Source organism: Centruroides vittatus, unplaced genomic scaffold, assembly GCF_030686945.1.
Source record: "Centruroides vittatus isolate TY-2023 unplaced genomic scaffold, ASM3068694v2 scaffold_932, whole genome shotgun sequence".
Taxonomy (NCBI): domain Eukaryota; kingdom Metazoa; phylum Arthropoda; class Arachnida; order Scorpiones; family Buthidae; genus Centruroides; species Centruroides vittatus.
The window spans coordinates 1,216,775-1,231,958 of record NW_027122721.1 but is presented as its reverse complement, the minus strand read 5'-3'; the positions used below and the strand labels follow the sequence as shown (position 1 = coordinate 1,231,958).

Genomic DNA, 15,184 nt, shown 5'->3' with positions numbered 1-15,184 from the left:
ATTTTGTGTAGCAGACTGTGCATCCCTAGAGGAGAGAGAGAGAGAGAGAGACTGAACTGTTCTCTCTCTCTCTGCAAAGATTTAGAGCAGCTATTTTAAGGTGCAATGACTTTATTCTTAGACATCTGTATTATTTTTTTTAATAAAAAAATCGATTAATGGTTTTATAAATCGAATACAATTTTACGTATATTCTCCCCACGTTTAACTGTAATTAAATTATGAAGGGAACTCTCAGACGTTTCGAGTTCCGAAGATGTTTTTTCTTATTTTGTTTTTTGGCCATTTTCTGTGCTTTAAAACGTGTCAAAAAATACCCTGACCCGAAATAGGAAATTGTGAATCTAAGAAGTTTTACAAATAGAACCTTTAAAATTAACTTTTAGAACAGAGGCAACGTTATAGTGTTGCTTAGAATTTATTTTTTTTATAAACAAGTCTCAAAGATAGTAACTCTAATTTAGATTCTTTAAATTCCGTCTTTGTTTTTGTCATCGAAACTAATTTTTGACATTAATTATACCTGTAACTTATAAAGGAAACGTCTTATGGCTCTTTGTCGTATCGTCGTCCTGACATTAATCGTCAATAAGAAATCATTAAATAGATTTTTTTTTTTTTTTCTTTTAAGAAAATCGGAGATTTGGAGGTGGTTCTAAAGCCGTTTGACATAATTAAAATCTCCACAGTTTTAATTTTCGTCGCTATCTGTAACTTAGAAAACAAAGCAGAGCTTCACTCTTTCAATATATCATCACCTCGAGTGTAATCTTCATTTAAAAAAAAAAAACTCTTTTTTTTAAGCAAATACGCCTTAGAAGTAGCTCTGAAGCTGCTCGATGCCATTAAAATTCGCTAGAATTTTAATCTTTGACACTGATTATGCTTGCAACTTACTACGGAAACCTCTTACAGATTTTCATTCTATCATCTTTAAGCTAATCTTCAATAAGTAATGATTAAAAAAATCCTTTTTGTAAGCGAAGCAATGCTTTAAAATGTATCGAAACTATAAATTTCGATGTTAATTACATTGCAACTTAAAGTCTCTTCACCCTTTCATCTTAAAACTAATTTTTAAATACGAAATCTTTCCTTTTAAATCGGTTCTGAAGCTGCTTGGCACCGCTAAAACCCATCAGAATTTTAATTTTTGTAACTAATTACAACAGAAATTTACAAAGAAAGTATCTTTATCATCGTACAGAAACTAATCATCCCCGTTTCGAGCTATGTATACGTAACTCCGAAGGTGTTCGGTACCACTAAAATTCGCCAATTTCATTACATTCCACGCAGATGATAAACAGAAAATAAACCCCTGTAGGCAGCATATTATCATCCACATTAAAATGATAATTCTTTCAAGAACTATGTGGATTACGGAATAATTTGTCCTACATACCAACGCCCCAGGATACTCGAGAAGGGAAGAAAATAATGAGAGGTAAAAAAATTTATTAGAACTTGTTACAAGGCACAGTATATTATAAAGCAGGAGCAATTATCGATAGTCGAGAACCAACCACATATCAAAAGCGTACTTAAGAGTAGTCCCGGAGAATGGTCAGTAATTATTGTAGTTTATGAATACCTTGGAGGAATATTACGTTTGTGGATGATACCTTGATATCTGTAGTTAATTCTAAGCTACGAATTACATTTTTGTTTCATTCCCTCGTAACGTGGTTACGTTACTTTGTATCATATATCAAACTTCAATAACCGCTGCTGCTACACACGCAAATAAACAAAAAAAACTGTGTTTATAAGCTTAATTTTGGATAAATCGGATACTTTTCTATATATTTTCGTTAAAAAATCTTAAAAATTTCAATTAAAATTACAAGAGAATGCGTTTTAATTAAGGGTGTAACTCTATGGTGTAAATGGGAGTGACGTGCCTTTAAATATGGCGCCAACTAAACGATTTAAAATTAAATTTAGCATGTATATATAAATTACGGCGTCGTAACGTCTAATTTTCTTATAAAATAAGTTATTTGGGAGGTTATTTTAGCACGAATTTCGTAGAAACCGCAAATGCTAATGCGTTAATCATCAGCTTGAACGACTTGAAAATTGCTGTCTATTAAACGAAGCTTACTGAATATTGTTTCGAAAAAATCTTTACAAAATGTTAGAAAATATATCCAAAAATAAAGAAGAGAAAAGTAGAATTTATTCTCAGTTTAATTTATTTTAAAACAAAAATCTAGTTATAGACAGAAAGGAAGATGGAGAGAGAGAGGAGAGTGAGAGAGAAGGGGAGAAAAAAGAATCTAAGTAATCCATTTGAAATTCGTCACAGAATTCTACAAGAAAATAAAATATGGAGAAGAATTCATTTAGAAGAATATTTCTTATTTAATCTAGTTTCCGATTTTGTACGCTTTTGTACGCTTTTCATCTCGAAAATACGAAAATAAGAAGGGGAAAATATCTCAGCATCTCTCCTTTCAACTGCACGAAAATCGTTCTTTAAAATCTATTTTTACTGACTTTCATAATTAATTTAGAGTTCGATGCTTTTAAAATTAAATTCCAGAAATTATTCATTTATATATCTCACGCTAGATTAAATATAATATATATATATATATATATATATATATATATATTTTAATTTTTACTTTTGGAAATTAAAAATCAAAAGGAGGGGAGAGAACATAAATGCGTTCGACACACCTCGATGTAGGTCATGTATGACGTTCCTGACAGGAAACACTAATATGGCAAATTTAATGTCTTTAATGGTTTTTTAGATCTGAAAAGATAACAAACACTACCAATAAACTCAAGTATTTCAAGGTCCCTAAAATACAATAGGGTGAAGTAAGTTGGCCAAGATGTTAGAGAGATATGGATTGCCTTGTTTTTACCGAAATCTAACATAGATTAAGGTCTGTATCGAGTTGAAATTACCAGTTTAAAATAAATACTTAATTAGTTTTCTAGAAATCCAGGTTCCATAGTGAGAAAATTTACCACGATATCGTTATTTAACATCTAAAAATATTATATTAAGCAATTAAATGATGGGAAATAATGAGGCATGTTGTTTAGGAAACCGTTTCAAAAAACACCTTGATTTAAGATTAAAATCGTAAATATAATTAGATATTTTAGCATTCTGTTTGTGTTTTTTAAGAATAATTAATAATACGTGACGTGTAAAATGATTATTTTTTAAATAAAAGAAATGGGCGTAAAATTGTGCATCTTACCTGATGAGAAATTCTGCAATGGTACGTTCTTCGTTATGGATTCCACGACGTCGTTTAAGCCGTACATTCCTAACAATTCCTTCATCGTTGTTTCTGCATAATCCTTCATCATAGAAGCATCTGGCACTTCTCGAACAGTTTTATTGGGGCTGGTAGACTCGCGCAGATTAGTTGATAAATCCATAGCAGCACCCTCCTGATCCGTTTCGCTGTCTCTCCTCCATGTCAAATCGACTGGTAGATTAGGATTAGCGTATTGCCCTTCACTTAAATCTAAGGGCTGATCACCTAAAGACGATTTAAATCCCTGAATGCCCACCGGAGCGGTTTGAACTCTAGCAGGGCTGTCGATCGATGCCACAGATTCTGGGCTCGATGGTGGTTTATCATCCTCGTAATAGTCTATCAATAATTCGTTCTCCCCATCGCTATCTTGGCATTGATATACAATATTTCTGGGTTGAAAGTTTTTTCTTTTATTTTTAACCGGGTATTTTTGATGCTCGTACGAAGGGGAACAGTTTAATTTCTCTTTGCAATGATCGGAATTCGAATCACTATATTCGTCCATTTTATCTTTTTGATCGTCGATGGTTAAAGTACCATTAATGGTATATTCCGTATCATCTTGAGTATCGTAATCGTCGCTCGTTACCATTTCGTCTTCCTGTTTTTTAAGTTTGTCGCAAATTGTACTTAGTTTAAAGGCACATGGTTTATTGTCAGCAGATGAGGTCATAATGATCGGTGTACCTCGTCACTAAGCGATGAGGCATTTAGTTGATGGGGTTCACCTATTAAAATATACATAAAATAATATAATAAATGTATTATTTCGTCTTAAAATTGATCAATGACATTTATCTCGTTCACTCAATAATATAACTGATCAAACAATATTAAAAAAAACACGTCTATACCTGTATATAAATATATTTTCTTTAATAAAAAAAAATAATATATAACAACAATTAAAGCTATAATCATGTAAATAAAATAAGTTGGATGCTCTTTGTGATATCTTCAGATTAAAAATAAATACCGAAAAAACTTGTCGATTAGAATCTGTCTTAACCTGTCAATCAGAATTTAAGTCATTCAATTTATTAATCACACATTTTAAGTGGGTTGTCTATCTATATAAACGAGACTAAGTCACAAAGTTAACACGAATCGTCGTCACCATTCTTCCCCCCATTTCTTTGATACATACCTACATGTATGCCTTGTAGGGGGTGCATTGCTACCAACAGTGTTATCTGTATCTCTAAGACGTTGTGAATCACTCTAGAGTAGTCAAGTACTGTCAGACTAACACTTTATTACCTCACTACTTCTTGTCCTTGCTTGACAGCAAATTCATTCATTGGCCATGCCTAAGGCAATGAAGATCTAAGATGAGTACTACTAATAATATTAGTCTAGTGATCAAAAACTTTGCTACTATAACAAACAAACGAGGCTAATCTATGAGAAACTTGCCTTTATACTCACATCTACAGTCTTTTTCTCTTTATTTTATTTTTTTTTATGGCATTGTTTGTTGTTTTATCATTGAGCCTGAGATCCCAACGTCACGATTTTCTTAAGATTTATACATAAATATCATTTATCCGACTATATAATATATTTTAATACATAAATAATTTAAATTCTGCGTTATTTTAAACAAAAAAATATATTAAAAAATTCAATTTTTTTTTTAAAAACTCGTTCGTAAGACAGAATCCAGCAATAAATTCCCAAAGCGTGGATTATCTTAAGAAGATTCTCGAGGAATTATAAACTTATTTATTTGTCTACAAAATGGGTAAACGTGAGAACATTTTAACGTTAAATTAAGCCCGTTTTTTACCATAGAAAGTAGCATTAAGCATGGTATAAAAACGGGAGTTTTGTGGGGATGAAAATGCCAATTTTTCGATTTTGTTTGAAAGAGATCGGAGTAGACATCGAGGAATTTGGGCGAGTCCCCCGAACGACCCCCAAACCAGCTTTCCCCTTTTTTCTAATTAGCATAATAATATGACTGGAAACAGCAATGCAATGACTCACATAATAGTGTATTAATAATGGGTCGCTGGAAATTGGTTTGGAGGAAAGTCTTTGTTATCCCCATTTCAGAAAATGGACACCTCTATGAAATTTTTTTTTTTTTTAAATTTTTTTTCTACTCCTCTTTCTCTCTGCCTCTCCTTTTCTACCAACCCAGAATTGTGTAAAGTTTATTAGATAATTTCTATAAAAACCATTTCCATTGTTCTATGATAAGAGTAGAAAAATAAAATTATCACCTATAGAATCGTGAGAAAGTGGAACTAAATAAAAAGGAAAAAAAAAATACTTTCCAAAAAATCCACCGTCTGCTTTAACTAAATGAAAATTATCTTGTTTAAAAATGAATAAAGATCAAATTTTTTATGATTTTTAGAAGAGAAAAAGAAAAAAATTCCCTATAAAATCCCTATAAAATTAATAAAAGCTCAATTCTTTTCCAATTTTTAGAAGAAAAAATTCCCTATAAAATCCCTATAAAATTAATAAAAGCTCAATTCTTTTCCAATTTTTAGAAGAAAAAATTCCCTATAAAATTAATAAAAGCCCAATTCTTTTCCAATTTTTAGAAGAAAAAATTCCCTATAAAATCAATAAAAGCCCAATTCTTTTCCAATTTTTAGAAGAAAAAATTCCCTATAAAATCAATAAAAGCCCAATTCTTTTCCAATTTTTAGAAGAAAAAATTCCCTATAAAATCAATAAAAGCCCAATTCTTTTCCAATTTTTAGAAGAAAAAATTCCCTATAAAATCAATAAAAGCCCAATTCTTTTCCAATTTTTAGAAGAAAAAATTCCCTATAAAATCAATAAAAGCCCAATTCTTTTCCAATTTTTAGAAGAAAAAATTCCCTATAAAATCAATAAAAGCCCAATTCTTTTCCAATTTTTATAAGAAAAAATTCCCTATAAAATCAATAAAAGCCCAATTCTTTTCCAATTTTTATAAGAAAAAATTCCCTATAAAATCAATAAAAGCCCAATTCTTTTCCAATTTTTAGAACAGAAAAATAATAATAATAATAATAAATAATTCCTATAAAAATGAATAAAAATCGAATTTCTTGTAAATTTTACAAGAGAAAATTCAAAAAAAAAAAAAAAAAATTCCTGCAAAATTCTATAAAATATTATTATTATCATTATCATTATTATTATTATTATTATTATTTAAAAATAAATAAATAAAAAAATAATTGTTTTTTGATTTATAAAGGTTGAAATGAGTAATGATTAAAAAACATTTTTTAAGAACGACCATTAATCTAAGCAAAGAAAATTTATTATTCAAATTAAAAATAATTTAATTTAGCAAGAGCCTATCCAAGTCATTAATCTTACTCAAAAGAATATTGAATTTATTTAGTTTAAAAAAAAAATTACTTTCGATATAAATGTCGGTAACAGTAATATATATATTTATTGATAAATTAAAACAGAAAGGGGTGTTTTATAAGAATAATAATATATTAAAAAAAAAAAAAATCTCATCTCTTATCCTTTACTTATCGTGCTTGTTTGTAAGTAAGAAAATCATGTGACTTATGATAAAAATTCGAATGTAATCTGTATATATTTTTTTAAATTATTAATTTCAGTTTTGTGCAATGTTTACATTTTCTATGTTTGTCGAAAATAAATCTTGTTTACATAGAAAAATTCCCTTGTTTATAAACAAGGGCTCATCACATGATCCACAGATGATGCTAGTTAAAATGTCTCATAAAAGTAAGAATTATTGATTAAATTGGACGAATTTTAATTAAAATACTTAAATTTATAAATTCTCTTTCGATTTATCGATTAAATTACTGTGTTTTTTCTTTAAATATTTGCCAATTTTCTAAAGAAAATTAACGCTTCGACTCCTCCTTTTCTACGTTTATTTTCCATCTCTAATTATTAAAATTCGTTAAATTAAATTATTATTCTTCATAAATTATGCATTTGGATATCTGGTATCATCAATAATTAATGTAAAAATGATATATATATATATATATAATATAATATATTTAAATATTTACAAACTCGCCTTCAAACTTGTACTTTAAAATTTTCTAGGTTATTGACGTTATCAATAAGATGGATCCACGTAACTAGTCCCCATTTCTATGACTGTAAAATCGAAATTCCTGCATTTAAAACGGCTTAATTCTTTAATTTAAACGTTTAATTAACGAATTTTAATGCCATTTTTACAATGTTAAATATTAATTCTTCTTCAAATTTAACTCGTTATTATGCCTCTTATAACGTTCTTTCTTTAATTTATCGTTTAGAATATTTTAAATATTATAAATTGTATAGAAAATATTTACAGATAACCGTCGATTTATAGAAATTACTTACGTATTAAACAGCTAAATATTTAACTAATCAACTTCCGAACTAGCTCATAAACTGGACTTGTAACCTCTCTTATCTAATCGAAAATTTAGTAAAACATTTTGTAGTACTTTCATCTAATATCTTTAAAAATAAAAATATAAAAAATATATATATATATATTTAACCTATTATCTGTAATTTTCAAATCACTTTTTCCGACCTTAAACACAGAAAAATAATTAGATTTAATAGTCGAAAATGGGAGCCGTCCATTAAATAAGTTTATTATGGCAGAAGATCGCATTCGTGTATATTAAAGTCAATTGAAAGGAGCATTAAAAAATACTGGAAGAGAGCACCCAAATCTGTTTTGGCCCTAGGTATTATTAAAATAGTTTTCAATTCTGTTGCCAGCGTTTAATAAATGTTCGGTTTCTTTTTTTTTTTTCCTTCTTATTTTATTTTTTGAATGTACCCCTCCTGCCCTCCTCATCCAGGATGTCTCTGTAGAATGAGAAGGAAAAATTACAGGTTCTACATTCCACTCCAGCTTTTCCCAAAACATCCCTTTGTCGTTTTAGCCCGAGGGATATCAACCCAGAAGGTCAGCATAACATTTTCTGTAACCGATTTTATATCTTTGCTGTCATAAAGATTGTATAAAATGGCAATCAAATAAACTTGTGTCTACAATCTCCGTTGATGACTAAAACATACAAATTTTATCGAAAGGACGAGTGTAAAGTTGGCTTTTTTTATTATTATTATTTTTGGTGCCAAATTTTCTTAATTTTATATAATTTTAATTTTTTTTTTAATGCATTATCTCTCCACTTTTTGAAGAGTTTTTTTTTGGGGAATGAATGGGGAAGTGAACTTCTTAACTAGCAATTTTCCTGCATCTTTCTAGACATTATTTTCAGCGTAGGAAAGGGTAATGATATCTCAATTTACTCCTCTAAGTTAATATCTTGAAAAAAAATCTAGGGAAATTGTGGTAAAAAGTTCATTTTTGTTACATTAAGGTTGCGCTTTGTACTTCTACCAAGGTGATAAGTTATATATATATTTTTTTTCTTTACCCCGTTTTTTTATCAGCATGGCTTCTAAAGAGCGCGATATTTTCTACACCTAAAACTGTTAATATCTCGATTATAGATAGGATCTTAACGGTTTTTCTTTACATTTGAAGTGTTTTTCTCCTTGACTTCTTACTGTGAAGACGATTGTGATAGAGGATGAAGCATTTTAGTACGCCTGGCAGATAGTGCATGGATAGCGCGTGGATAGAATCCTTTGGTATATGGTGTGATCCGCTATCTTCCACATCATCTCTATTATTAAATTATAGGCTTATACGATTTTTATACGCTGTGGCAAGAGATAGATATTAAAATGTTAACGATAACCCCGGTCCATATCAGGAATTTTAAGGTTGATTCGTGCCAAATAGTGTTGTAGACGGATGCCAACACCGGATCATTAATCTAGTCAGAGTATTCGCTTGGTTTAACGCTCACCTTTGGCACTAAAATTTGGCCAATAGAAATATATATATATATCTAAAATGACTTACTTTGCATCGGTTGCATCCGTAGAATTGCGAGTGTCTCGCCCCTAGCCAAAAAACAGTTAGGTGTGGTCACTAAGTCGTACAGTAAAAACTGACTTTTTCATCGCAAGGGGAGGTATACTCATCAAGATTCCACATATCATGGGCAGTAAAAGTTGTCGTTATCCCTCATTACAGCCATACTCCAAAGCTTTAACATCAAACTTCAGCGAGATAGAATAGCAGTAAAAAGAATCTCAGACATAAAACCTCACCAAACATAAGAGATAAATTCCCGACTAGTTGTGTTCTAGAGTTGTTCTAGAAAGAAATCGTCGATCCTCTCCTCTCGTCCGTCAACCGTTAATTTAAATAGTTTTAATAGATTATTTACGTACCTCGCCATCTCCAGGTCTAAGGAAAATGCGGGCTCGGAAGGATCCACCAAGCGACAAACTCCACGAAAACAAAAGGGAACTAATCAGGGGGCGTTACCACTCCACTTCGCCACCATAAAACTTCTGTCCATTCACCCGAATATACAACAGATAATTGTCCTCTTGTTAATTAAGTATAGAAACCACTCCATCTAAACTCAGAAGTCAGTCGGCGCAAGTAAGAATTCTTACGAAATGATCCAATCGTTCGAAAACAATGTTAAATGAGACTATGGGAACGGGTCATTGTTAAGATGGGACCAGAAGATGCACGCGACATTTCCCATACCGTTCTCAGCACGCAATCAAGGTGTCCAGTCACCGACCCTAGTGAGTTTGTTTCCTTTGCATCCCATTGTTTTTCCCTTAACTTCTGGTTTTTGTCATTCATCTGAGATGTCAACCAACATAGCAGTCAGGCAAGTATTCTCTTTAATTAACTTGGCTATTAAACGCCGTCAGTGAAGCGTGCGATGTAAAACCACCGTGGTATAAACACAGAGAAATAATGGCACACGAATTTGTATCCTTATAACAGAAGATTGTTCTTGGGAGGGTATTTTGCAAGGGGTGCCATTCGAGGCGGCGTTTGACCCCACTACCAACCAACTGCTGACCTTTCTGATCGCTCCTTTCGTAGAATACCTCTGCACAATGCCATTTACCTTACTACCACACTCTCTCGTCTAATATATTCTCGCAACAATATTCACCGATGCCTCTGTTTTAGGGCCACGTTTTCCCTAAAATAATATTTCGAATTTGCCATTAAAAACATTTAATCATTTCACTTCATTAACTATACAAGTTATTAAAATCGACGGAACAAAAAGAATCGCCACGTTTATAATTGAATACAAAACTAAATTTACATAAAAAACAAAAAAGAATTTCAATTTAATAAACAAGAAACAAAGAAAAAAAAAGAAGTAAATTAAATTTTTATAAAATTTCATTTTTAATTATTTTTTTTACAATGTTAAGGTATTTTAATTGCATAATTAATGACCCAGAAAATATATATACATATATGTAACTTTTTATGTGGAAAGAAGAAATTCGTTTGACGTCTTGATAATCAAAACTTTGGGATAATGACATCGAACTCGGTTTGTCAAGATGAACCTCTGTCAAATTGTCAGATGACCTTGGAATATTTTTCGTGTCAGGGTCAAGAGTGAAGATACGTAAAAGGGCATTCTTACAAGAGAACTGGGTCACAATCTGGCATAACTACTGAAATAAATAGATCAAAACAATCTCCGATATATCTACAGTAAAGAAAACAATGATCCACACTAGATTCAATGAATATTCTAATTATTTAATGCAGTTCGTGCTTTAAAAAGAAAAAAAAACAACCCTTTTATATTAATTCTCGAGTTTCGTTACGTCGCAATTAGAGTAGAAAATAGTTTCTTATTTCGTAAATAATAGAAAATATTACTAATATATATAAAAATTTCTGCTCTATATTAAAATATATGACTGAAATTATTTGTTAAACATAAAAAAAACACCTTAATTTGCCATTCAGTTATCATTTAATAAACCGTTTTCGCATACTAAGAGCTGTTTACGAACAAGGTTATCATAGAGTCACGTTGTTTGAGTAATTTATTCTAAGGGTTTTTTTTTTTATTTTTTCTTTCCTTTTTCACCTCCCAGTAGTTTTTCTAAGGGAGGGATATCGGGTACTATTCAATCATGATTCAAACGTGAATAAAACTGGTTCGTGATCACGACTTCTTCTCTACGTACCGATATACCAGAATTTCCAACGAATTCTCGCTTAAATTTATAAATTTAAAATAAAATAAATGATAATTAGAAATTTAAAAAATCACTCACCCGCCTTGACAATAGAGAAAAATATATTAAGATTCAGATAAATCACAGGGGTCAATATACTTGCCAGTATCGACAACATCAGCATATTGTAACAATTAAAATGGGTTGGGTTTAATTTCGCATCGTTGAATATGTTTCAGTTTGTTAACTCAAAACAATATTTATGTGCTTGATAGAATATTAAGAAGATTTTTCTAAATTTCGCTACGATGAATTTCATACAATGGGACAGAATAAATAAATTTTTATTATCTGTTTACTTGTGACACGAGCTACAGAATCTGACGTCTTGTTTGATTAATCAAATCAGATTTTTCTCATCGAATCGCTTTTTATCTGAATATTTTCTTGTTTTTTTTATTTATATCGATTTTTTCCCCTTATTTTCTTGTTTTAACGTCTTTCTTTTTCGATATTAAATTAAATTTATTCGAAAAATAACTTTAACTTACCGATAGAACTTCTTTGTTTTGTAGTAGTACTAGTAGTAGTTGCAAGGATAATTAAAAACTTATTGTCCTTATACAATAATAAGTAAATGACGCAATATAAATATATCCAATCAACAAATCTTGATAATGTAAACGTATTAATTTGAATTTATTTACTTATTTTTCATTTGTTTAATGTAATCTGTTTATAAGAAAATGGTTAATAGTTGCTTTCGAAATTGCTCAATTCCGTACGAAATTCTTGGAATTTAAAGATGAGATTATGTTAAAATTAAGGATTTATTTATGAATTTTTGTTAAAATATAATAATAATAAATTTTTATTACGTTTCTTACAACGTAGCACTTAAAATCGTATGAGTTATATAATGTTTCGGCGCCCAAATATCCTCAACTTAACAAAATTTCTGCGTGTTTAAAGCCTTACTTTTACAAAATAATCGCATAAAACTTCATTAATTTATTAATAAAATCATCGTCGTTATTATTTTTAATTTATAAACATAATTTGTTTATCAGAAAACGATTATTAGACCCCTCTACAAAAAGATGCTTTCTTTGCAAATTAAACAATAATAAAACGAAAAATTATTTTGTTTTCAAATTAAATTCAAAATATAAATCTAATTTTATAAAAAATAAATAAAATTTAAGGCTATTTATTACATTTTTTTTTTTACAGGGAAAAACTCGAAATTTTAAAAGCGCGCATCCGAATTCGTTTCCATGCAGAAATCTTCAACAGATGAATCGATTATATTCATTAATAAAACCATACTAAAGCATAGAATTGGTACAGTACATCAGTACATAAATCTCTTAACGATATATGTATAATTTTTTGGGGTATAATTTGTCAAATTTTTTCCATTCCTCCCGTATGGACCTCACTCCATTACAACAACTTTGTATCTCAAGTCATTCAAAATAACCAGTTTTTCTTGTCTCACCCACAACTGGAATAAAATTGGTAGACACGCAAGCACAACATAGTCTTATTATCGTTCCCTTTATTTGGTGGCAGCTCTTGACCCGCCTACTTCTGCTTGATATCGAAGCTTTCCCATGTCAAGAGAGAGAGAAATATATATAAAACAAAACAAAAAATAATAATAATAATAAAAATATGTATATATATATATATATATATATATATATATATATATATATATCAAGAACTGGTATAGTTATCTTCGGTAGTAAATCTTAAGTTAAATACACTTTGCCACTACAAGGGATTGACAGAAATATTTCAAGTCGTAGAATCATTGTTTAACTGCAGGAAATAGGCGAGGCTTTGCCTATTGTTATGTAATATTTTTCGAGTTTTTTAACTTAAAAAATATAATCATTTTTGTTCCCCCTTCATTCGAAATTGTTTAGCTCATTAATTTGATAGATTTCTATAATACGATATAATGAAGGACAAAGATTAGATATTATTTTAAAATATATATATATATATACATGTGTATGTGTTTGAATATGAAATATTATTATAAACCTATTGTTAAAGAATTATTATTATTATTATTTTTTTTTATATTTTTTTAATTCAGGAAACACTAATTTGATTTTTGTCAAGGACACACATTTTAGTTCGATAATTAATGAGTTTAACTGTTTTAATTTTTAAAGGATAAATTTTTCTTTGTATTGTCTGAGCTTTCGCAGTTTTCTTAATGGTTTGATTAAATACATTGTTACATTTACGGTTTCATTTCGGGAAATTTGTCTTATTTGACACTTTATTGAATGAATTCTTTGGTATAAATTGGTTTAAAATGGTAGAAAATGGTTGGTTTTTATTAAGTAGACTTCACGCAAATCAGTGGTGTGCGAGCAGTCATCGAATCGATTATCTTAGCGCCCATTTGTAGAAATTCGAGCGTTAATTCATGTAACAGAACAATAAACTACATAAATAATTGTAACGAAAGGCGATAGATAAGCAAACACGTCGAAGACATTTTGACTTCCCCCCCTCAATACGAGATAAGGTCGACCAAAATATTGTTTTCTAGAGATAATAGTCAGAGAGTAAAAGGTTAAACTGTGGTTATGCCCTCTATTGGAGCAAATCGGAACTAAAAGTTTGATGAGTCCCTCCCTCCCTTCCTCCCATGAGGACACACGATTGTAGCAAATTTGGTGTCAAAGATCTTTCTCTCCTTCTCTGACCCGAACCGTCTAGTTATAGCTTAAATAGTTTTCATTTACACTTTAAAAAAAACCGTGATTTACACTTCAAAATATTAAGGTTATTTATAAGATGTATGAGATATGATTGTGGGATATTTATTTTATATTATATAAGCTGAAGATTAAATTGCATCATGTGACGAGAGCCAAGATCCTGGTGCTTTACATGGCTAAACTAACTGCAGTGTATATATATAATTTAAATAGTAAATATTATTAATAAGTATGCATTTTTTTGGATAAATAGGACGTGGGAATTGGCATAAACGACGATTTAAAACGAAAGAATTCTTTTACGAGGTTGCAAAATGGCAATTTTTTGAGAAAATGTAGTGAAAAAAACACTTTGTTTACAGTAAGTTTGGCGATTAGAAGGATGCGAACACGTTCTCATAAGATCAAAAATGCAATTTGAACTAATAAACAATAGGCGAACACAAATGTTTTGACTGCCACAAAGGTACTTAGTGTCCTCTCTCACGACATCTCTCTCGTAACATGGACATGAATCGAACTCTTTTGTTGTCTCTTAATATACTTTGTCATTCTGTTTTCCTGTTTTCAAAAGTTATTCGTGAGTCATTGTGTAAAGAACTTAAATATTTTTTTTTCTTTATTATTTTATTTTAAACGTGTGTGTGTGTGTATATATATATATATTTCTAATCCTTTTAAAGAGGCATTTAGAGCTTAGGAATTCAATCCATTCTTTGTTCTCACGTAACCGGAAATGAGCTTATTGTTAAGTTTCCACTAATCATTAAGTTAAAATTAGTTTTTAATATCTAAAACCACTCGAGATATATGTGTTAAGGACAATAATATTTAATATTAGAGTATAATTGCTTTTATACACATATATTTTTCTTTAAATTAATGAGGTGCGATAGGTTTTTAACAGTCTTACAAGGTCGAGAATTGATGCATTGGTCTCAACTTTAAACCCTTTTATCAATAAATTTAAAAGCTGTTATCAATGGATATCCAAATGGTTTCTATAAAGAGTTCATTGCATCTTATAAATGGTGGAAAGAAGAAGAAGAAAAAAAAAAAGAATGAATTCAGTGACATACATGA

The 15,184-nt window shown here is 29.9% G+C and overlaps 1 protein-coding gene across 1 annotated transcript in view; it reads right to left on the bottom strand.

Moving 5' to 3' along the window:
- Positions 1-15,184, bottom strand: part of LOC136990411 (zinc finger protein castor homolog 1-like) — a 116,408-nt gene that overhangs the window by 52,403 nt on the left and 48,821 nt on the right. Inside the window, 1 exon segment of the mRNA XM_067288797.1 lies at positions 3,228-4,021. Within this exon segment, the coding sequence (XP_067144898.1) occupies positions 3,228-3,966 (739 nt within the window). The 5' untranslated portion in view covers positions 3,967-4,021.